The 26,288-nt window shown below is 42.1% G+C and overlaps 1 protein-coding gene across 1 annotated transcript in view; it reads left to right on the forward strand.

Moving 5' to 3' along the window:
• LOC130296478 (proton channel OTOP1-like) overlaps positions 1-26,288 on the forward strand; it is a 73,848-nt gene that overhangs the window by 5,456 nt on the left and 42,104 nt on the right. The window contains exon 2 of the mRNA XM_056548460.1: positions 13,194-13,330. Coding sequence (XP_056404435.1) covers positions 13,194-13,330 — 137 coding nt within the window. The remainder of the gene's footprint in view (positions 1-13,193; positions 13,331-26,288) is intronic.

Below are 26,288 nucleotides of genomic sequence, written 5' to 3' on the forward strand. Positions count from 1 at the left end.
GGCCGGCATGGAGCTTCCTGAAAAAGAAAGAGTTACATTTCTCACCCTTCTCCAGGTTCTCCACCTTGGAACGAAAGACGATTCGCTTGGATTCCTCCTCAAAGTGCCTTTTCAAGCTCTTTTTGGTCTCCTCCAGCTCCTCCCTGACGTCCCAGCCACACTGGAGCAGGTCCTGCAGGGACCGCAGCTCGCGCTGCAGTTTCCTCAAGTCCCACTTCTTCGCACACGCCTGTTGTCTGCCTTTTGCCTGAAAGAAACAACGGAATTCGACTTTAACACATTCCCACCAATCGCTGATGCACTTGAACAGACATTTGTCATTTCGCCATACAAGGTACGCATCCCTAAGTTCCTCCATGACCTCCCTCTGCTCCAACAGGGCACAATTCAACTTCCAGGAGCCTGGGCCAGGTGGGAATCCATGGCCCAGAGTCCCCCGGAATCGAATGGCCCTGTGGTCAGAGAAGAAGCAGGGGACCATAGAGTACGACACCTTTCTGACTGCTCTCGAAGTGAAGATGAAGTCTACTCCCTTGTACCGTGCTTATCTCAGCAGTCAGAGAGGTTGAGCCGTTGCCGGTGGATACGACCTGGTTGCTACCGCCGCTGCAAGACCATCCCGCTTTGCGGCGGGCTCTGGTGGAAACCAGTAGCAACTTAGAACCGGTCCACCGACACGGTCCACGCCAATCCCTCTCTGGCACAGAGGATCCACCTCCAGCCAGCCGAATCGTGACACCCCCTCCCCTAATAAACAATAAAATCATCCTTATTTTCCAATTAGAGATACAAATTACATATTTGGTATCGCTGCTTGTGTAATTGTCAAAATTGTTAAAAACAGCTTAAGCTTAAAAAGAAAGTCAAACACCAAAACTACAGATTTTTAATCACATCAAATATCAGTAAAAAATTAAATAAAAAAATAATTAAAAAGCCCTGTATACGGAAAAATAAAAAGTTATAGGACTCAGAAAAGGACAATTGTATGCATACCAATATTATTAAAAAAGTTAGCATTTTTTTGAAAGTAGTACAATAATAGAAAAACTATATAAATTGTGTATTATTTTAATTGCATTGACCTACAGAATAAAGAGAACATATTATTATTTTAACATAAAATGCAGTGTGTTAAAACCAAGCCCCCCAAAATATGCAAAAAGGCAGTTTTCTTATTTTTTTTTGCTGGCAAATAATAATTTTTGGCTTTCACCATACATTTTTATGGTAAAATGAATGGTGACATAACAATGTACAATTGGTCATGCATGGAACAAGCCCTCATGTGGTTCTGTAGGGGGGAAAATTAAAGAGTTATGGCTCTTGAAAGGAGAGGAGGAAAAAACGAAAACACAAAAATTTAAATTGGCTGTGTGCTTAAGGGCAAAATGGGGGATGTCCTTAAGGGGTTAAATCATTGATTTGCATAAACAGTGTTGTTAATTGTAACACAATCTGTACATTTTGTTTGAAGAGACATACACATTTACAATAGCTATTACAGCTTATTGCTTGCCTTTCGCAAGAACCATCACTAGGCAACAATAATGCTCCCCACCTCCTGACAACATTATACAGTCTCTATATCAAGTATACAAAAAAAAAAAAAGGTTGCAGCAGCACTCTTGGTCAAAAAAATGGAGGCTCTTAGGACACTTTTTGATCAAAACATGTCCCCCATACACCACGCAGAGGTATCTCTATATCAAATATTTCCTAACCCATTGTATTAATTTCATGCTTTTCAGTATTGGTTCTGCATCATGAGATCATATAATGGAATTAAAGGGGGTACTCTGGTGGGGAAAAAAAATGTTTTCAAATCAACTGGTGCCAGAAAGTTATATAGATTTGTAAATGACTTCTATTTAAAAATCTTAATCCTTCCAGTATTTATCAGCTGTTGTATACTACAGAGGAAGTTGTGTAGTTCTTTCCAGTTTGACCACAGCGCTCTCTGCTTACACCTCTGTCTGTGTCAGGAACTGTCTAAAGCAGAGGAGGTTTACTATAGGGATGTGCTCCTGACAGAGGTGGCAGCAGAGAGCACTGTGGTCAGACTGGAAAGAACTACCCCTTTAATATGTACACTTTTCCTTGTTAACTACATATTAAACACATCAAGGGCTAATGTTAAAAACATTAAAGTCTTTGGGCACTATGGTAATCACCAGCACAGTAAACCAAAAGCGCATACAATATTAACACTAGGAGGTCAATGGCAGTCATTTTATCATGGTAATTTGTTATACTAAGACTCTCTGTACCCGGTCAAACTACTTCCTATTTGGATTGGCTACTCCTTCTGTGCCATGCTTGCCTGGGAATTGGAATGCAATTGTAGTGTCAGTATGTCTATGTAGCTTTAAAGGGGTACTCCAGCGCTTAGACATCTTATCCCCTATCCAAAGGATAGGGGATAAGATACCTGATTGTCGGGGTCCCGCTGCTGGGGACCCCCGTGATCTTGCATGCAGCACCCCAGTTAAAATCAGTCTGCGTGCAAGATCACGGGGGTCCCCAGCGGCGGGACCCCCGCAATCAGGCATCTTATCCCCTATCCTTTGGATAGGGGATAAGATATCTAAGCGCCGGGATACCCCTTTAAATCTACCGCTGTCTGCTACAGAAGATAGAATCATGGAAGGGTGCTTATGGAGCAGTCTGTATGAATAAGGAGCAGTCTGTGAGTAGCTGGGGTAGGGGGAGGTAAAAGGAACCTTTACAATATCCCACATTTTGAGGGATTTGAAATACCTTGTATATCAAATGTGGCTTTACTCAAAAATACAGTAATGAGAAAAAGGACATAATTACAAAAAAAATAAGCTTTAACTGTGTACAGATACAATATTTAATTCTATTGAGCAATTGCTATAGTTGGGAGTTGATGGTTGCACCTGCAATGATTAAACAAACAGCTATACAAAGCTAAGTTCGGATCCTCCCTACAATGAGTCAATGTCAGGGTAACATGCAATGTCCAAATAATTGTATGCAGATCTAAAAAATCTGACATATCACAGAGGATGAACCATTTAGAAAGGGGGGTATTAAATTAACTCCCAGGCCTGAACAAATGTAATTTCGAAAGGTTCATCTGAATCCCAAGGATTAGCTTAAACAAAGCTTAAAGGAGTACTGCAGTAGGGGATAAGTGTCTGATCGCGGGGGGTCGACCGCTGGGACCCCCCATGATCTCCCTGCGCTAATGCGTGTGTCGTCAAACTCACGGAGGTCAACAACACGCCCCCCCCCCCCCATACACCTCTAAGGGAGAGGTGGGGATGTACGAACCCCATAGAGATACATGGAGGGGACATGGCGGATACAGCGTCATGCTGCGGCCGACATGCCTCCTGCACGGTAGAGACCGGGGCCCTGTAAAGGAGATCGCGGGGGGGGGGGCTCTCCTGTGGATAGGATATAAATGTCTAGGGCTGCAGACTGCAGAGCTCCTTTAAGCAACACATCAAGGCATCTGTCAGAAAGTTGGGTTATAACCAGGTACCACAAAAACCCTTCAACTATGAGAAAGAAAAGATGACACAAATAAACCATAAACGTAAGACATATCCAATCACCTACAACACTATACGAAAGTAATGTAAAAACTATCACTGCCGAAGCCTGATATTCTAACATGTTTTTCATTTTGTGGAATAGTATTTTACGCAATTAAGAGAAGTGCTTTTAATTTAGAGTACTTTGGAGCTATTAGTTTCACCAGGTGAAGCGCCACTAGATATTGTTCAACTTTTCCCATATGAAGTTCGGTCCTAAACTACAGGCAGAAGAAAAGGGAAGGAAAATCCAGCTTCCAAAGGTGCAGGTGCAATAAAACTTAACGTTTACTTCATCCACTTAAAAATAAAGAAACATAGTGAAGGTGGGTAGTGACATGTCACTCAAAAATCGGAGTGAAACGCCAGTGGTGGATCCCTGAATCCGTGCTTCTGCATTTCCATCTACCGTATTTTTCGTCCTATAGGAAGCACCGGCGTATAAGACGCACCCTATTTTTAGGTGCAAAATCTAAAAAATTTAAGATTTTGAACCCAATAGTGGTCTTCAACCTGCGGACCTCCAGATGTTGCAGAACTACAACTCCCAGCCGTTGGCTGTCCGGGCATGCTGGGTGTTGTAGTTTTGCAACATCTGGAGGTCCGCAGATTGAAGACCACTGCATAGGAGGTAATACTCACGTGTCCCCGCCGCTCCGGACCCGTCACCGCTGCCCTGGATGTCGCTCCATCGCTGTCGCCGTGTCCCCGTCGCTCCGGAACGTCTCTGCTGCCGGCCAGGTATCCTCGCTCTCCGTCGCCGTCATCATGTCGTTACGCACGCCGACGCACGTACGCGACGACGTGATGACGAGGAAGGAGAGCGCCGGCCATACAGGGGATCCTTGAACGGAGAAGACATTAAGGAGGCAGGTAAGGTCCCTCCCGGTGTCCTGTAAGCACTAACCTGGCTATTCAGTCGGCTGTTCGGGACCGCCGCGGTGAAATCGCGCCGGTCCCGAACAGCCCGACTGAACAGCTGGGTTAGGGTCAGCTTTGATCACCGCGTCTGAAGGGTTAATACAGGGCATCACCGCGATTGGTGATGTCCTGCATTAGCCGCGGGTCCCAGCCGTTGATGGCCGCAGGGACCGCCGCGATAGGGGTGTATTCGCCGTATAAGACGCACCGACTTTTTCCCCCCAGTTTTGGGGAAGAAAAAGTGCGTCTTATACGGCGAAAAATACGGTACTTGTGTCTGGGGGCCTTCATATTTGAGCGGTGAGCTGATCTATTTTTCCTTCTGTACCTGCTATCGGTCCGAAACTACCTTTGCATTAATACCGGCTCATCCTTATGGTCCAAGGAGGATGCAATGGCAGTTTATCCAGTTCATTGGTGAGACTACAGGCATACAAAGGTGTTGTGGAACAACAAAGTCCGGTAAGCATAATTTCTACCTACTTTATATATAGGGGTCTCCCCCTCCCCAAAACATACTAAACTAGGAGCGCACATTTTTTTCCCTTTAGATAACATGTTTATTTTAACATTGTCAGGTACTTATCCTAAACTTAGTTTCAAATAAGAACTGATAGACAAGTATTTTCGTTTATATTGGGATATTACAAAAAAAAAAACTGTAAATATAGATAGAAGATATATACAAAAGGTATACACAATATATAATGTGGGGTAGAGATACAAAATTCCCGGTACATACTGTATCTTTTGTCTACAGTGCAATGAAATGTATTTGTTTCTTGCCCAGTTTCATCTATTTTTGCTTATTTATCACACTGAAATGTTTCAGCTCATCCAACTAATTTTAATATAATATAAAGAAAACACAAGTATGCACTATATGCAGCCTTTACTTCTTCATTCCATTATATTGAAAATAGTTTTATTTAAAACCTATATCACCCATGTGCAAAGGTAATCAACCCCCCGTTAGCTTGTTTACATGACTGTGCTTACTTGTGTGCTTCTGATCATTACTTCAGAGTCGGAGTTTATCTTCCCACTGCACTAATCTTTCCAGTTGCAAAGGGCATTGGAAGCAGCATCAGATATATGATAGGTACTCTGACTATTGAGGTTTAACACTGGTTTAACTGTGTATGTTATGGTCATTTTGGGCATTTTTTTTTGTGGTTGGGGCACAAGGAACACCCTGTATGCGTGGGAGAACATGAGGGAAGTCTGTGAGCAAGGAAGGGGCAGGGAGAGAGCTTTATGTAACAAAGGGGACATGGGGAACAATCTGTTTTATGGCGGACCAATGTGGAGCACTTTATGAGAAAGGGAGGCACTGGAAGCAGTAGTGTTGAGCACGAATATTCGTAATGCGAATTTTTATCGCGAATATCGGCACTTTGCGACTTCAGGAATATTTATAATATAGTACTATATATTCGTAATTACGAATATTCGTGTTTTTTTCACATTTTTATGTGAATTTCCATGCAAATGTTTCCTGCAGTGCAGAATGTAGTGGACTCAACAGTGCAGAATGTACTAGACTCAGCATTTGGGGGCCAAACTTTTGCAAAGGGCTATCCTTTGGTCCTGCCCAAACCTTGCCAGTTTTTTTGCCAGAAATGGTGGGAGCGTGTTGATGCACAAGTTGAGAGATTTTTCTGGTGAAAAGGTAGACATTGCTCCACTGATATGGTGTGAATTTAGCCTAACAAAGGAGTTGACTGACTACGTATTTGTCTTGGGTGACCAAACCAGATATTACCTGATGGAAAAACTTACAAAGTCATAAAATCAAGAAAGGAAGCGTAGGTGGTGGCCTGGCCCCTGGGCAGATATGACAGGTAGCACAAAATGACATACATGTCACGATTTCCACTTCCGCCAGCTTTCTAAAAATAATACTATCTCCAATTCTGGGTGTGTTAGACATTGTTTATATATGTTCCCTAAGTAACATTATATCAGAGCCAAGTGAAAACTGATCAGTAGTGACATTAAGTAGTAGCTATGTACAAAGCCTGAATTGAATTTGATACTTTACTCTCAGTGAATGTATTGTTTGTACATAGTTCTGCAGTTCTTTGTATAACCACAGATAAACGTCGTGATTTCACAGTGAGAGACTTGGCTCTGATGCCTCTATAATTTAACATAATCAGTCTCTTAGTAGCATAGTAACATAGTCCATAAGGTTGAAAAAAGACCAGAATCCATCAAGTTCAACCTATAACCCTAATAAGTCCCTGTTGAGCTGATCCAGAGGAAGGCAAAAAAACCTCATACTAGAGGTAAAAATTCCTTCCCGACTCCAAATATATGGAAAAAATTACCTTAGGGTAGTAAGGGGCCAAAATCAGACTCAATAACTAAACCCCAAGGCCGAAGCCCGGGGTGTAAACCCCTATTGCTTACCCCTTAAAAATTAGCTTTTATTAATATTGATTAAAATATAGTTCCCACAACAAAAACGATTAAAACTGACAACCATGTGATCCAAATATATCAGTGGGTGCATCTATAGGATCAATGTCCTCTCAGGTGCTAGGTAGCCCTGCAGTGGCTGCCTGTTAAAGGGATCACTCTGGTGTCGCTTAAAACATAAACACAATTGCCGCCTCTACATGTTTCGCCGCCTCCGCGGCTTTCTCAAGAGGCAATAGTGGCAATGACCTTTTTAAGCGACTCCAAATATGGCATCAGAATAAATCCCTGGATCAACGTTCTGTCCCTATAAATCTAGTATACATAACCAGTAATGTTATTACTCTCCAAAAATGCATCCAGACCCCTTTTGAACTCATTTACAGAGACCTCCTGACCACCTCCTCAGGCAGAGAATTCCACAGTCTCACTGCTCTTTCAATAAAGAACCCCCATCTGTGCTGGTGTAGAAACCTTCTTTCCTCTAGACGTAGAGGATGCCCCCTTATTATAGATACAGTCTTGGGTATAAATAGATCATGGGAGAGATCTCTGTACTGCCCCCTGATAAATAGTTATTAGGTCGCATCTAAGCCTTCTTTTTTCGAAACTAAATAACCCCAATTCTAATAATCTTTCTGGGTACTGTAGTCCTCCCATTCCCCGTAATACTCTGGTTGCCCGTCTTTGAACCCTCTTCAGCTCCACTATATCTTTCTTGTACACTGGTGCCCAGTACTGTACACAGTATTCTATGTGTGATCTGACTAGTGATTTGTACAGCGGTAGAATTATTTCCTTGCCATGGGCATCTATGCCCCTATTGATGCACCCCATGATTTTATTTGCCTTGGCAGCAGCTGCTTGACACTGGTCACTACAGCTAAATTTACTGTTAACTAAGACTCCAAAGTCCTTTTCCATGTCAGTCGTCCCAAGTGTGCTCCCATTTAATACATAATCCCAGCCTGGATTTTTCTTCCCCTTGTGCATTATCTTACATTCATCAGTGTTGAACCTCATCTGCCACTTCCCAGCCCAAACTTCCAACCTATCCAGATTCATTTGTAACAGTGCACTGTCCTCTATAGTGTTTACCGCTTTACAGAGTTTAGTATCATCTGCAAAGATTGCTACTTTACTATTCAATTAATATATTAAATAATGAATATATTAAATAGAACAGGACCCAAGACTGACCCCTGTGGTACCCCACTAGTAACAGTCACCCAATCAGAATAAGTACCATTAATAACCACCCTCTGTTTCTTATCTTACATTGGCTTTGTATGGTACCATAGAGATGTGTTGAAATGCTATAAATGAGGGTTACACAGGCTGTCAAAAAGGAGCCATATTCTCCTGGTGCAATGAATGGAGTGCTATTATTAGATGGTGACTCTGTTCTGCCTTACTTTTACTTATCATAGATATCTGTGCAGGTCTTGGAAGATCCCCATAAAAGCTCATTCTTGGTCACTCCCATGGGTCCTCCATGTTTAAGAGATACTCCGCCCCTATACATCTTATTCCCTATCCAAAGGATAGGGGATAAGATGTCTGGTTGCAGGGGTACCGCCGCTGGGGACCCCCGCGATCTCCCTGCTGCACCCTGCGTGTTTAGAGCGTTGGGTGCAGCGCCAGGTGCTCGTGACATCACGGTCACACCCCCTCAATGCAAATCTATGGGAGGGGGTGTGGCGGACGTCACGCCCCCTCCCATAGACTTGCATTGAGGGAGCATGGCCGTGACGTCACGAGCCTCGGCCTCGCATTGCCAGTCATCCGGCACAGAGCGAAGTTCGCTCTGTGCACTGGATGTCAGGGGTGCCACAGCTGAGATCGCAGGGGTCCCCAGCAATCAGACATCTTATCCCCTATCCTTTGGGTAGGGGATAAGATGTCTAGGGGCAGAGCAGCAGAAGAGGAGTGGAGAGCAGCAGAATGCGGCTGTCAATCTCTGTGGGGTGGGGTAATTGGCACTGTTAAGCTATGTTCACATGGTTGAATGTCCACACAGAAAAATTCTGTGCAGATTTTCCCTGACAGCGGAGCATCGGCAGAACAGGCCGGCGGTAGGACTAGTCGGTAATGCACCAACGCATTTCTGTGCAGACTCCTCAGAAGAATAGACATATCTTTTATTTCTGCTGATTCAGGAATTGGGACATTTGTTGCAGAAGTTCCGCCGCGTGCACAGTGCCGCATAATCCCATTGAAATCACTGGGACTCTTAGCGGAATGTGCTTGCAGAATTCTTATGCTTGAAAATTCCAATGTGTGAACATGGCCTAATAGGATCACTGTGAAATGGCACCAATAGAGAGGTAATCTAAATGTTGCTGTTATGGGAAACATTGTAGGGCATTGCACTATGCACCATCCCATTGTTGGTTTTTCCCAGGGAGATCTTTCAAAGTTGTATTCCTATCTAACACATCAATGTCATTTCCCCTGATTCCCTGCTTGACACTCCATAGAACAGGAGATGAGGTAGAGACGTGGCCATACATGTGTTCTGTTGTCTCCACTGTGGTTGTGCAACAATTGCCTGTTTCAGTTTTTTTCTGATGGATGGGAACCCCTACATTTCAAGGGATCTATAGGGTACATACAGTTGACATGACATGAATATCCCAGATAGACATACCTTTGTTTAAAGGGGAGGGGGGGTGTCACTGGTTTACAAACCCCATTTTAATTTACTTTATCAAGGAATTCATGAGTTCATAGGGGAGAAACTCTGCTCAGAAACATAATCCCTCAGCTGAAGTTAAAAGTGGCTACAAAGAGTGTCTGTCACAACAACTCATTGGACTTGGATTGGCATTGCTTCATTTCCCCTGCAGGGAAATTGAACATTTGCTGTCATATTTTAAAAAACAAAAACAAAACAGAAACCATCTTAATACAGTTTTTTTTTCCCATTCACATGTCTGTTTGATTGGTGGCAAATTGCTCCATGTAAATTCATCCTAAAATATATTTCCAAAAATAACAAAATGACACCCTGTTAATACCAAGGATGATAGTAAATTGCCGTTTGCTTACAGATTGCTTGTGAAGTAGGTCATACGCAGCTCAAAAAAATAAAAATAAAGGGAACACTTAAAGAACACAATGTAACTCCAAGTCAATGACACTTCTGTGAAATCACACTGTCCACTCAGGAAGCAACACTGATTGACAATCAATTTCACATGCAGTTGTGCAAATGGAACAGACAACAGGTGGAAATTATAGGCAATTAGCAAGACACCCCAAATAAAGGAGTGGTTCTGCAGGTGGTTACCACAGACCACTTCTCAGTTCCTATGCTTCCTGGCCAATGTTTTGGTCACTTTTGAATGCTGGCGGTGATTTCACTTTAGTGGTAGCCTAAGACAGAGTCTACAACCCACACAAGTGGCTCAGGTAGTGCAGCTCATCCAAGATGGCACATCAATGCGAGCTGTGGCAAGAAGGTTTTCTGTGTCTGTCAGCGTAGTGTCCAGAGCATGGAGGCGCTACCAAGAGACAGGCCAGTACATCAGGAGATGTGGAGATGTGGACCGCTACCTCCGCCTTTGTGCAAGGAGGAGCAGGAGGAGCACTGCCAGGGCACTGCAGGCCACAAATGTGCATGTGTCCATTCAAACGGTTAGAAACAGACTCCATGAGGGTGGCATGAGGGCCCGATGTCCACAGGTGGGGGTTGTGCTTACAGCCCAACACTGTGCAGGACGTTTGCTATTTGCCAGAGAACACCAAGATTGGCAAATTCACCACTGGCGCCCTGTGCTCTTCACAGATGAAAGCAGGTTCACACTGAGCACATGTGACAGATGTGACAGAGTCTGGAGATTCCGTGGAGAATGTTCTGCTGCCTGCAACATCCTCCAGCATGGCGGTGGGTCAGTAATAGTGTGGGGTGGCATTTTTTGGAGGGCCGTACAGCCCTCCATGTGCTTGCCAGAGGTAGCCTGACTGCCATTAGGTACCGAGATGAGATCCTCAGACCCCTTGTGAGACCATATGCTGGTGCGGTTGGCCCTGGGTTCCTCCTAATGCAAGACAATGCTAGACTTCATGTGGCTGGAGTGTGTCAGCAGTTCCTGCAAGAGGAAGGCATTGATGCTATGGACTGGCCCGCCCGTTCCCCAGAGCTGAATCCGATTGAACACATCTGGGACATCATGTCTCGCTCCATCCACCAATGCCACTTTGCACCACAGACTGTCCGGGAGTTGGCAGATGCTTTAGTCCAGGTCTGGGAGGACATCCTTCAGGAGACCATCAGCCACCTCATCAGGAGCATGCCCAGGTGTTGTAGTGAGGTCATACGGGCACATGGAGGCCACACACACTACTGAGCCTCATTTTGACTTGTTTTAAGGACATTACATCAAAGTTGGATCAGCCTGTAATGTGGTTTTCCACTCTGATTTTGAGTGTGACTCCATATCTAGACCTCCATGGGTTGATAAATTGGATTTCCATTGATAATTTTTGTGTGATTTTGTTGTCAGCACATTCAACTATGTAAAGATGAAAGTATTTCATTCGATTAGTTCATTCTTTCAGATCTAGGATGCGCTATCTTAGTTTTCACTTAATTTTTTTGAGCAGTGTATGTGTTTTGATATCTATGTCAACAAAAGTCTCTAAGGTTAAAGGGGTACCCCGGTGATTTAAATTTTTTTTTTTTAACTCAACTGGTGCCAGTACTTATCAGCTGGTGTATGCTTCCAGTACTTATCAGCTGGTGTATGCTCCACAGGAAGTTCTTTTCTTTTTTAATTTATTTTCGGTCTGACCACAGTGCTCTCTGCTGAAACCTCTGTCCATGTCAGGAACTGCCCAGATCAGGAGTAGAGTTGAGCGGCATAGGCCATATTCGAATTTGCGATATTTTGCGAATATATGGACGAATATTCATCATATATTTGCTAAATTCGCATATTCGTAATATTCGCGCTTTATTTTTGCGTATGTGAAAATTAGCATAAGCGAAAATTCGCATATGCGAAATTTCGCATATGCGAAAATTAGCATACACAACTTTTCGCATATGCGAAAATTCGCACGCCAGTCTCACAAAGTAGTATTAGAGCCTTCTTTACACCACACAAGCTGGAAGCAGAGAGGGGTAATCACTGGGATGTTTACTGTGAAAAAAAAATGAATATTCGTAATTACGAATATATATTGCTATATTCGCAAATATTCGCAAATTCGCGAATATGCGATATTCGCGAATAAAATTTGCATTGCGAATATTCGCGAGCAAATCCCCATAGCAAACCTATCATGGTCTGGACAGTTCCTGACATCGACAGATGTGTCAGCAGAGAGCCCTGTGGTCAGACAGAAAATACATTTTAAAAGAAAAGAACTTCCTCTGGAATGGTTAAGATTTTTAAATAGAAGTAATTTACAAATCTTTTTGACTTTCTGGTACCAGTTGATTTAAAAAAAATATATATATCACCGGAGTATGGCTTTAAACATCAAATGAGCAAAATTGCATTTCAGGAGGCAAAAGATTAATCTTAATGAATGCACTACGGCCCTTACCAATAAAATAAATAGTGCCGGTGTTCCTATCAGAAACATATAAGATTGTTTCTTTGATCATTCTAAAACATTTCCTAAAAAGAGATGATCTGATTGTAGTTTTGGAATACACTGATGCCTTTCATGGAACCATTTGAATGCATGGCCCCCTATGTTTTTCTGTGAAGTGACAGTACCATGTTTAAGTTTATCTTGATGAATACATGTTCATTAAAATAGGTTTATCTAGTCCTACTTTCTGACTGCAGCCTTTATTTCCAACATCAAAACTTTTTCTTTAACTGTCTAATATACTAACATATATTCTTAAATAAAATTATTTTACTACCTTTCTGTGGTTTTTCATGCTTTCCTTCTGCTTCTGATACAAACTGTCTGCAATGCAGTATTTATTGTCCCAGTAGCATACATTGTATAACATACTTCCTGTTTCTGCTGTACACTCTAGCTAGGAATTCAGCCAACTTGGTCTCTTTATAACTAGTCATTGTTTACTGTATCCTTTCCCCCCCACTAAGGAGCCTCCCACATAGTAGGAGGAGAAAGTTGAGGGCCCACAATAAACAACAATGTCAGCAAAGAGTCCCTCAACAACCCTGATAAAACCCATTAAACCCCAATAAATATGACTGTACATATCATTCAACTGGTATACATTTCCCACACGTGCCTAGTGTTGTTTCTTAACCAATATATTTAACCCATCTATATTAATTCTGTCTCTAGGTGGCATTGGTCTGTTTGCATTAACCACAATAGTTATGCATGCTTTGAAGTTAGGTTACTTTGTTGGATATGCAGAATGCAAGTCAATAATCGAAGGAATATACCCGATCACCCACATCATTCACACAGTTTTACAGGTACGTCATGTTGAAGTCCTGACTTTGTTTCACTCGATCTATCAGTTAAATCATGTTCATAAATTGATATTCAAGTATGTCATAAAAACCTTCAGTTCATAGCAAATTGACCCCATAAGAAAAATACTTATTGAGTTGTGTTAAATAAGCAACAAAGTGTCATTATTACTTATGTACGTGCCATGGTCACAATGTCACAAGAAGTAAGAAGCAGTCAAGAGGACTGATGTGATGTGAGCTGATGTGTAAATTACTTCTATTCTATCTTAATCCTTCCAGTACTTATCAGCTGCTGTATGCTTCACAGGAAGTTCTATTCTTTTTTAATTTATTTTCAGTGTGACTGCAGTGCTCTCTGCTGACACCTCTGTCCATATCAGGCACTGTCCAGAGCAGGAAAAAATACCCATAGCAAACCTATTCTAACTTGGACAGAGGTGTCAGCAGAGAGCACTGTGGTCAGACAGAAAAGAAATCCAAAAAGAAAAGAATTTCCCCTGTAGTATACAGCCACTGATAAGTACTGGAAGGATTAAGATTTAATAGAAGTAATTTACAAATCTGCTTTACTTTCTGGCACCAGTTGATTTAAATAAAAATTTAATGGTGTTCCACCGGAGTACCCCTTTAACCCTTTATGGACATGATGTCCTGGTAGTTAAGGACACAGGGTGTACCTGTACTGGACGATTCCGGTCACATGGGTCACGTGTGACCCGATGACCCGGGAATTAGAAGGTGATCGGCGGTGTACTATTCACAGCCAATCACCTCCTGTAGCTAGGGGGAGGTGGTGATCCCGTCACCTCCCCAGGAGCGCTGCTATTGGTCAGACAATCCGATAGTCCGACCAATAGCAGCCAGCATCCCCTTCTCTCAGCTCTGCATGCCCACTGCGTTCAGTCAGCGGGCAGAGCTGAGAGAAAGAGCCAGGGACCCCCCCCCCCCTCTGCCGAGATCTGTGCCCCTCAGGGCTGAAGTGCTGCTGTATAGTGCAGGGTGAGATTCATAGTAAAGGGACTGGTAGGAGGTAAAAAAAAGAAAAGAAAAAGTAAAAAAAAAAAATTCCCCCCAATTGGTCCTCAAGGGTCCGCTGCATTTGACCCCACTTTATTTGTTTATTTGGCCGCAGTGTTTTTTCTTTTTTTGTATATAAAAGTTACACCAAACACACACACTACACACTTACCCGCCCCTGCCACAGCCTCATGCTGCAAATGGGCCTGGTCAAAAAACCAAGTGTCAGGCAGTACTGGAGTGGGGACATCCTCTACCAGACCCCACTCTACGGTATGGCCATGGCACGAGGACGGTTCGAGGCCATTCGGAAATGACTGCATTACGCTGATAATGCGGCATGTCCCCCTGCCCCCCCCCCCCCCCCCCCCCGAGGTGATCCCGCCTATGACCGTCTTAATAAAGTGAGGCCGGTCATCGATCACTTTGGGGCCAAATTTTTGAAGGCCTACGTACCCCTTAGTGAGCTCTCGGTAGATGAGTCTCTTATCAGTTTAAAGGGGAGATTCATTTTCCGCCAGTATATTCCCTCTAAGCAGGCGGAGTATGGCGTGAAACTCTACAAACTTTGTGAGAGTACCTCCGGGTACACTTGCTAGTTTAGAGTATATGAGGGACGAGATTCCCTCAATTAAACCCTCAGAATGTCCCCCACTCTGTGGGACCCTGTGCACCCATTGCTGGATAAGGGTTACCACGTGTACGTTGACAACTTTTATACCAGCATCCCTCTGTTCACATCCCTTGCCGCCAGATTCAAGCCCGCTTGTGGGACCGTGCAGAAGAACCAGAGAGGCCTCCCTCAAAATTTTGTTCAGACACCTATGTCCAAAGGTATGTCCTGTGCCCTTGCCCATGAAAACCTGTTGCTGGTCAGGTATAAGGATAAGAGGGATGTCCTTATGCTGACCACAATTCATGGTAACGGCAGCACCCTTGTCCCTGTGCTAGGTACCACAACAAAGTTCCTAAAGCCTGATTGTATTCTGGACTACAATCAGTATATGGGGGGAGTCGATCTTTCTTATCAAGTCCTCAAGCCCTACAATGTCATGTGGAAAACACAGGTATGGTACAAAAAAGTTGTCTACTTGGTACAGGTTGCCATGTACAACTCTTTTATACTGTCTCAGTATGCTGGCAACACAGGGACATTGCTCCAGTTCCAAGAAGAAGATTATAAAAAAAAACAACAACCTGATAAGACCTCTGGGGGGGGGGGGGGGGTGGGGGTGGCGGGGGGGGTTCTCTGGGTCATGGGTCACTGAGTCACTATCACTGGGGACTTTTTTTATGTTGCCTCAAATACGCAGCGCTCTCTTTCCACCTGAGCGGGTGCGCATTTGAGGCAACAGGTTAGGGACGGTCACACACATCACATTCCCAGAATGATGATTCAGAGCATAGGGTTTGGGGTGGGCATATTCTTTAGTTTTGGCTATACTCTTTGTCATCATTCTGGGAACATAACCTATTTTATTATTTTACGGCCCACCATACCCTGCTTTAGTAACTTAGTGTACCCCATGTAACTCTCCTTGTGTGTGTGTGTGTGTGGGGGGGTCCCGCTTTTCTGGCTCCATAGGCAGCTATGTAAATGCTAAAGGCCCCTGACTGCGCCACTGCTCTTCCGAGACCTGGTGTGCACCCACAGAGCAGTTTACGTTCTAATATGAGGTATGTTCTTACACTAAAGAAATGTATTTACAAATTTATGGTGACATTTTCTCCTATTACCACTTGTGAAAATTAAAGAATTTTAGTGTAAAAAATCAAATTTTTCCTTTTCACATCCACTTTAATGAACATTTATCAAACACTTGTGGGGTGTTAAGGCTCACTGTACCCCTTGTTGTGTTCCTTGAGGGGTTCAGTTTCCAAAATAGTATGCCAGTTTTTTGTTTTTTTTTGCTGTTCTGGCACCATAGGGGCTTCCAAAATGCGACATGCCCCCCAAAAACCATTTCAACAAAATCAGCATTTTAGTGGGAAAAAAATAATAATTTTCACATCCAACTTGAACGAAAAGTTGTGAAACACCTGTGGGGTGTTAAGGCTCACTGTGCCCCTTGTTACATTCCTTGAGGGGTGTAGTTTCCAAAATAGTATGCCATGTGTTTTTTTTTCTGTTCTGGCATTATAGGGGCTTCCTAAATGTGACATGCCCCCCAAAAACCATGTCAGAAAAACTCACTCTCCAAAATCCCATTGTCGCTCCTTCCCTTCTTAGTCTTGTAGTGCACACGCAGAACACTTTACATACACATATGAGGTATTTTTTTTCTCCTTTTACCCCTTGTAAAATTTCAAAAACTGGGTCTACAAGAACATGTGAGTGTAAAAATTAAGATTTAGAATTTTCTCCTTCCCCTTTCTGCTATTCCTGTGAAACACCTAAAGGGTTAACACGCTTTCTGAATGTCATTTTGAATACTTTGGGGGGGGGGGGGGGGGGGGGTGCAGTTTTTATAATGGGGTTATTTATGGGGAATGTCTAATATGAAGACCCCTCAAATCCACTTCAAACCTGAACTGGTCCCTGAAAAATTTTGATTTTGAAAAATTCTGATGTAGAAAATGCTGTGAAAAATTGGAAAATTGCTGCTGAGCTTTGAAGCCCTCTGATGTCTTCCAAAAGTAAAAACTTGTCAACTTTATGGTGCAAATATAAAGTAGATATATTGTATATGTGAATCAATATATCATTTATTTGGAATGTCTATTTTCCTTATAAGCAGAGAGTTTCAAAGTTGCATTTTGGGGGGGGATTTTTCACCAAGAAATTATGCAAGTAATTCTGAAAATTTACCACTATGTTAAAGTAGAATATGTCACAAAATAACAATCTCGGAATCAGAATGAAAAGTAAAAGCACCCCTGAGGTTTAAATGGTTAAAGTGACAGTGGTCAGATTTGCAAAAAACGCTCTGGTCTTCAAGGTGAAAATGGGCTTGGTCTGTAAGGGGTTAATGAAAATTTCTGGTGGAAATCTATGTCTGCTCATAAAAGAAGCATATTTTATTTTAGCCTGTTTGAGAGGCCAAACTGTGCCAATTATATTGAAGAGTGTGTACGTGCACCTTTTTACTAACTTGGTGCAAATCACTTTCATTCTACCTTGATTTTGTGGGCCGAGGTGTTTTTCTTCTTTTGGTTCATGTATGCTCTGTCACTACTAGTACACATAAACCTACTCAAGTGCATATACTGCAGGCTATGTACCGTATGTATTTGCTCTTCAATATGTTATTATTATAATAATTATTATTATTTATATTATTATGATGCTTATAAAATTCATAAATAACAATAATATTATTATCTAGTTTTTCTCTAGCTTTTGTTGTATATCATGACAGTGTTCATTGACTTTCTAGTTTCATAGTCTCCCTTGACTGCCCAGTTTTTCCACGGTTAAATCACACATAACTACAGTGAACACTGTGCAACATAATATGTTGTTTAGGTATGGTCCTTTAGAAGATTATTATATTCTCAAATGTACCTAACAACAAAGGTTACGTGTCTCAGTTACGGAAGTTTTTTTTTTTTTCATTTTTTGCCATCCCAGTTCAACAAAAACAGCTAAATAAAAACAAAACAGAAAATATTAATTAATTAATTAATTAATTAATTAGCATGCATAGTTCTAACAAAGTTCAAATGCCAGCCAGACTCTATTAGATAACACCAATTTTTCCCCCCAAAAAATGCCACAAATGCCACACAGTGTCTTTTTGTTGTTGTAAAAATGCTGCGACCAGGTTTTGGCTAACAATCAATAGATTAGAATAGTTTTTCAAGCTACCACTGAGCAGCATGTTGAGACTATGGCGTTGTTTTTGGGCAAAATCTTAGCGGTTCTCTCTAAGAAGTAGCAAATAAACACTATAAAAACACCCTGTGAGTTTAGCATTGGCATTTTTTCAGGTGTTTACCCCCCCCCCCCCCCGCCCTCTTATTTCTTCAATATAAATCCTTAAAGGGATATTCCGGTGAAAAAAGTTATTTTGCATATAAACTGGCTCGAGAAATTTAAACAGATTTGTAAATAACTTCTATAAAAAAAATCTTAATCCTACCAGTACTTATCAGCTGCTGAAGTTGAGTTGTTCTTTTCTGTCTGACAACAGTGCTCTCTGCTAACACCTCTGTTTGTCTAAGGAACTGACTAGAGCAGGAGAGGTTTGCCATGGGGATTTGCTGCTACTCAGTACAGTTCCTGAGACAGACAGAGGTGTCAGCAGAGAGCACTGCTGTCAGACAGAAAATAACTCAACTTCAGCAGCTGATAAGTACTGGAAGGGTTAAGATTTTTTTTAATAGAAGTAACTTACAAATCTGTTTAACTTTCTGGAGCCAGTTGATATAAAAAAATGATTTTCACCTGAATACCCCTTTAAGTCACATGATGAAAGACTCACATAATAAAAATGCAGGAGAAAAACACCAAAGAAAAAAACACCAAGACAAAAACCCACAAAAAAGGCATCCTGGGAGCACAAAATAACAGTAGTAAAAAAACAAAACAAATGAGTGGAAAGCTAATTAGTTTTTAAAGATCTCTCCCGTTGTTTTAAAATACAGTAGAAATATTTTACTATTGGGATTGTTGAGTTTTTTTTTTTTAAATCAATGTGTGCACCGACAGCCACTTTTCCGTAGAATTAAACGTAACACATAAAAAAAAATACTTCTGTTTTTGTACCTATTTACTGTAGTTTTTTTGTTTTGATTTTGAGTGAACCAGAATAATACCTTTATGTAATTATTGATTTTTGAAGTTTTTGCACATAATCCTTATTATTTGGTTTTAATCGCAGATGTGCGGCTATGATTGATTGACTGATTAAATGTCCAATACAATAACACTAGGTTCACACTGCTGCACCAAATTTCTGAGTGGAATTTAAAAATGGAATTTCGCTCGGAAACTCTGGTGCAGCAGAATCCCATTGCTGTGGATAGGATCCCGCTGCATAATGCACACTAGGGAATTTCAGTCTTGGAGCTTCTGCATGGAATATATTTCCGCTTATGGGGACAGCAATGTCTGTGTGGTCCTAGCGCTGACTGATTCAGCCGACGCTAGTTGCCCTTGGAATTTCTGGCTAGATCACACTTAGCCTGTCTGAACCCAGCCTTAAAGGGGTACTCCGCTGGAAAACATTTTCTTTTAAGTCAGAAAGTTAAACAGATTTGTACATTAATTCTATTTAAAAATCTTAATCCTTCCAGTACTTATCAGCTGCAGAGGAAAATCTTTTCTTTTTGAATTTCCTTTCTGTCTGACCACAGTGCTCTCTGCTGACTGAACTATCCAGAGCAGGAGAGGTTTGCTATGGGGATTTGCTCCTTCTCTGAACAGTTCCTGACATGGACAGAGGTGTCAGCAGAGAGCACTGTGTCAGACAGAAAGGAAATTAAAAAACAAAAGAACTTCCTCTGTAGTATACAGCAGGTGATAAGTACTGAAAGGATTAAGATTTTTAAATAGAAGTAATTTACAAATCTGTATAACTTTCTGGCACCAGTTTATTGTAAAATAATGTTTTCCAGTGGAGTGCCCCTTTAACCCTTTAAGGACGAAGGGTGTACCAGTACGCCTGTGGGAATTTCGGTCCCTGCTGCTAGCCGGTCAGGGACCGGACCGGGATGCCTGCTGAAATCATTCAGCAGGCATCCCGGTACATCGCAAAAGGGGGTCCTGAGAACCCCCATGTCAGCGATCACCGATCTGCGGCGATTCCGGGTCATACGGGTCTCCAGTGACCCGCAAAATAAGGGTCACCTATGATCCCCCTGAAGGGATAGGAGTAAGGTGATAGGGGTGCCATCCCTCCTATCCCTGCTATTCATTGACCAATCAGGGGCAGGGGGAGGTTAAAGTTTGTTTCCCCCATTCTGCCCACCCACTGTAGTCTGGGCAGAACGGGGGAACTGTCCTGTGACTTACCATCGGCAGTGGCAGTGGCGATTGGCGGTGGCGATTGGCGGTGGCAGCAGGCGGCAATGACATGCGGCTGGCTCGCTGGTGCAGACTATGGAAGCTGGTGAGCCGGTGCCTAGAAACATCTTTAGGGCTAAAGTTTGGAGACCACTATACAGTGGTCTCTAAACTGAAGCCCTCCAGATGTTGCAATACTACAACTCCCAGCATGCCCAGGTCTGCCAGTGCATGCTGGGAGTTATAGTTTTGCAACAGCTGGAGGTTCCCCCCCCCCCCATGTGAATGTACAGGGTACATTCACACGGGCGGGTTTACAGTGAGTTTCCTGCTTCAAGTTTGAGCTGCGGCAAATTTTCTGCCGCAGCTCAAACTCCTAGCGGGAAACTCACCGTAAACTCAACCCTGTGAATGTACCCTAAAACACTACACTACACTTACACTTAATAAAGGGTAAAATCTGGCCCTTCAGATGTTGCCAAACTACAACTCCCAGCATGCCAAGGCAGTCTGGGCATGCTTGGAGTTGAAGTTTTGCAACATCTGGAGGGCTACAGTTTGGACACCCCTACACAGTGGTCTACAAACTGTTTTCCTCCAGATGTTGCATAACTACAACTCCCAACATGTCTGGGCATGCTGGGAGTTGTAGTTTTGTAACAACTGGAGGCACACTGATTGGGAAACATTGTCTGTTTCCTAACTCAGTGTTTCCCAACCTGTGTGCCTCCAGCTGTTGCAAAACTATAACTCCCAGTATGCAATGACAGACCATGCATGCTGGGAGTTGTAGTTTTGCAACAACTGGAGGCACACGGGTTGGGAAACACTGAGTTAAGTAACAAACTCTCAGTGTTTTCCAACCAGTGTGCCTCCAGCTGTTGCATAACTACAGCCCCCAGCATGTATGGACAGCCAAAGTGTATGCTGAAAGTTGTAGTAGTATGCCTCCAGCTGTTGCATAACTACAAGTCCCAGCATGCCCTTCGGCTGTCACTGCATGCTGACAGGCATGATAGGCACACTGATTGCAAAACACTAAGAGTTTGTTACCTAATTCACTTTTTCACAACCAGTGTCCCTCAAGCTGTTGCAAACTACAACTCCCAGCATGCAATGATAGTCCGTACATGCTGGAAGTTGTAGTTTTGCAACAGCTGGAGGCACACTGGTTGCGAAACACTCAGTTAAGTAACAAACTCTCAGTGTTTTGCAACCAGTGTGCATCCAGCTGTTGCATAACTACAACCCCCAGCATGCACGGACAGCCTAAGGGCATGCTGAGAGTTGTAGTTTTGCAACAGCTGGAGGTTTATCCCCCCCCCCCCTCCATGTGAATGTACAGGGTACATTCACATGGGCGGGGGTTTACAGCGAATTTCTCACTGCAAGTTTGAGATGCAGCAAATTTTCCGCTGTAGCTGAAACTCTCAGCAGGAAACTCGCTGTGAACCCCCACCATGTGAATGTACCCTAAAAACACTACACTACACACACAAAATAAAGGGTAAAACATTGCATATACATAAACCCCTACACGGTTACACCCCCCTCCCCCCAATAACAATGAAAAACATCTCATACAGCACTGTTTCCAAAACGGAGCCTCCAGCTGTTGCAAAACGACAGCTCCCAGTATTGCAGGTCAGCCATTGACTGTACAGGCATGCTGGGAGTTTTGCAACAGCTGGAGGCACCCTGTTGGGGAAACACTGCTGTAGAGTAATTTTGGTATCGAAGGCCAGTGTAATTTTTGCATCCGGGTCTGTCTCATGCAAATCCCTAATTTAGGCCTGTCGTATTTAAAGGCAACACTTTAGGGTCACATATGGGGCACCTCCGTACTCTGGAGAAATGTCCTCACAAATTTTAGGGGCTTTTTCTCCTTTTACCCCTTATGAAAAGGTAAAGTTGGGGTCTACCCCAGCATGCTATTGTAAATTTTTTTCATTTTTTACCCTAACATGCTGGTGTTGCCCCATAATTTTCATTTTCACAAGAGGTAAAAGGAGAAAAAGACCCCCAAAATTTGTACTGCAATTTCGGAGTACGGAAATACCCCATATGTGGACATAAAATGCTCTGCGGGCGCACAACAAGGCTCAGGAGTGAGAGAGCGCCATGTACATTTGCACAGTGGTGGCTGATCATTACAGCAGTTCTAACATAAACACAAAAAAAAACCACCCACATTTGACCCCATTTTGGAAACTGCACCCCTCACGAACATAATAAGGGGTATAGTGAGCCTAAACCCCCCCACAGGGGTTTGAAGCTTTTTTGTTAAAGTTGGACGTGAAAATGAAAAATCTTAATTTTTTTAACAAAAATGCTGATGTTATCCCAAATGTTTCAATTTCACAAGGGTTAATAGGAAAAAAGCCCCCCAAAATTTGTAACACCATTTATATAAATACTCCATATGTGGGTGTAAAGTGCTCTGCTGGCACACTACAATGCTCAGAAGAGAAAGAGTGCCTTCCAACTTCTTTATTTAGTAAAATACTCACATAGATTATTCAGGAAGGGACATACACGGGGGTGGGGGTGGGGGGGTGGTACAGAAAGGCAACAAGCTCCGTTTCGCACTGTCTAGTGCTTCATCTGGCCATATGACCTCGTCTGGATACGTGCACCATAAATACAGGTATGACCCGTTAGTGACCACCCACACATGTGATCAACGACGTCAGAGAAACAGGTGGAACCTTCACAAGCACACTGCTTTATCTGCTCTGTCATTTAACCCTAAAGGGCCCGTTGCATTGGATCTAATGATCCAATGCAACTCCCGTAGGAGAAGCTTCTTGTCTCCATTTTCTCCATATGTACCCCCCCCCCCTGTGTATGTCCCTTAGAAAATCATCTATGTGAGTATTTTACTAAATAAAGAAGTTATAAGCCCCCATGGTGGCAGAACAGTGGCTCCCCCCCCACAAGTGACCCCATTTTGGAAAATATACCCCTCATAGAACATAATAAGGGGTATAGTGAGCATTTACACCTCACAGGTGTCTGACAGATTTTTTGAACAGTGGTCTATGAAAATGAAAAATAAAATTTTTCATTTGCACAGCCCACTGTTCCAAAGATCTGTCAAACACCAGTGGGGTGTAAATGCTCATTGCACCCCTTATTACATTTCGTGAGGGGTGTAGTTTCCAAAATGAGGTCACATGTGGGGGGGGGGGGGTTCCACTGTTCTGGCACCATGGGGGCTTTGTAAACACACATGGTCTCCGACTTCCATTCCAAACAAATTCTCTCTCCAAAAGCTCAATGGCGTTCCTTCTCTTCTGAGCATTGTAGTTCGCCCGCAGAGCACTTTACATCCACATATGGGGTATTTGCATACTCAGAAGAAATGGGATTACAAATTTTGGGAGGCTTTTTTTTCCTTTTACCCCTTGTGAAAATAAAACATGTGGGGTAACACCAGCATTTTAGTGAAAAAAATTGACTTTTTCATTTTCACGTCCAACTTTAGCGGACATTTGTCAAACACCTGTGGGGTGTAAAGGTTCACTGTACCCCTTTTTACATTCCTTGAGGGGTGTCACTTCCCAAATAGTGTGCCATGTGGGCTTTTTTTTGTAGTTCTGGCACCACAGGGGCTTCCTAAATGCGACATGCCCCCTAAAAACCATTTCAGCAAAATTTGCTTTCCAAAAGCCAAATGTGACTCCTTCTCTTCTGAGCATTGTAGTTCACCCGCAGTGCATTTGATGTCCACACATGGGGTATTTCCATACTCAGAAGAGATGGGGTTATACATTTTGGGGGGCATTTTCTCCTATTACCCCTTGTAAAAATGTAAAATTGGGGAAAACCAGCACATTAGTGAAAAAATAATAATTTACACATCCGACTTTACACAACTACAAAAATAATTTACACAACGAAAAGTCGTCAAATACCTGTGGAGTGTTAAGGCTCACTGTACCTCTTGTTACATTCCTTGAGGGGTGTAGTTTCCAAAATAGTATGCCATGTTTTTTTTTCGCTGTTCTGGCACCATAGGGGCTTCCTAAATGTAACAAGCCCCCCAAAAACCATTTCAGAAAAACTCACTCTCCAAAATCCCATTGTCGCTCCTTCCCTTCTGAGCCCACTACTGCGCCCATTGAACACTTTACATACACATATAAGGTATTTCCTTACTCGAGAGAAATTGGGTTACACATTTTGTGGGGATTTCTCTCCTTTTACCCCTTCTAAAAATTCAAAAACTGGGTCTACAAGAACATGCGAGTGTAAAAAATGAAGATTTTTAATTTTCTCCTTCAATTTGCTGCTATTCCTGTGAAACACCTAAATGGTTAACACACTTACTGAATGTCATTTTGAATACTTTGAGGGGTGCAGTTTTTATAATGAGTTCATTTATGGGGTATTTCTAATATGAAGGCCCTTCAAATCCACTTTAAAACTGAACTGGTCCCTGAAAAATTCAAATTTTGAAAATTTTGTGAAAAATTGGAAAATTGCTGCTGAACTCTGAAGCCCTCTGATGTCTTCCAAAAGTAAAAACATGTCAACTTTATGATGCAAACATATAGTAGACATTTTGAATATGTGAATTAATATATAATTTATTTGGTATGTCTATTTTTCTTACAAGCAGAGAGCTTCAGTTAGAAAGTTAGAAAAATGCAAAATTTTCATATTTTTTCAGAAATTTTTGCATCTTTCACCAAGAAATGATCCAAGTATCGGCAAAAATTTACCACTTTGTTAAAGTAGAATATGTCACGAAAAAACTTTCTCAAAATCAAATTCATAAGTAAAATCATCCCAGAGTTATTAACGCTTAAAGTGACAGTGGTCAGATGTGCAAAAAATGCTCGGGTCGTTAAGGTGAAAATGGGCTGGGTCCTTAGAGGGTTAATTTAATACACTTTTAAAAGTGCTAAAATAAAACAAAACCTGTATAAATTGGGTATTATTTTAATTTTAGGGACCTACTGAATTAACCCCTTAAGGACGCAGCCCATTTGGGCCTTAAGGACGCAGAAAATTTTATTTTTACGTTTTCATTTTTTCCTTCTCGCCTTCAAAAAAGCATAACTCTTTTATATTTTCATCCACAGACTAGTATGAGGGCTTGTTTTTTGCGAGACCAATTGTCCGTTTTAATGCCATCACTCACTTTACCATAAAATGTATGGCGCAACCCAAAAAAAACTATTTTTGTGGGGAAATTAAAAAGAAAACCGCAATTTTGCTAATTTTGGAAGGTTTCGTTTTCACGCCGTACAATTTATGGTAAAAGTGATGTATGTTCTTTATTCTTTGGGTCAATACGATTAAAATGATACCTGTGATAACATACTTTTCTATTACTGTTGCGCTAAAAAAAAATCACAAACTTTTTAACCAAATTAGTACGTTTAAGATCCCCCTATTTTGAAGACCTATAACTTTTTCATTTTTCCATATAAGCGGCGGTGTGAGGGCTCATTTTTTGTGCCGTGATCTGTAATTTTTATTGATACCATATTTGCTTATATAAAACTTTTAATACATTTTTTATTAATTTTTTTGGGAATAAAATGTTATAAAAAAGCAGCTATTTTGGACTTTTATTTTTTTTTTTACGTTCACGCTGTTCACCATACGGTATCATTAACATTTTATTTTAATAGTTCAGATATTTACGCACGTGGCGATACCAAATATGTATATAAAATATTTTTTTAACACTTTTTGGGGGTGAAATAGGGAATATGGGGCAATTTACGTTTTTATTGGGGGAGGGGGGTTTTCACATTTTTTTTACTTTATTATTTTACTTTTTTTTACTTTTAGTTTTACACTTTAATAGTCCCCATAGGGGACTATTTAAAGCAATCACTCGATTGCTAATCCTGTTCAGTGCTATGTATAGGACATAGCACTGATCAGGGTTATCGGTCATCTTCTGCTCTGGTCTGCGGGAAGGCAGATCAGAGCAGAAGACTCCCGGAAGACAGCGGAGGGAGGTGAGGGGACCTC

The sequence above is a fragment of the Hyla sarda genome, chromosome 1, assembly GCF_029499605.1.
Source record: "Hyla sarda isolate aHylSar1 chromosome 1, aHylSar1.hap1, whole genome shotgun sequence".
Classification (NCBI taxonomy): Eukaryota; Metazoa; Chordata; class Amphibia; order Anura; family Hylidae; genus Hyla; species Hyla sarda.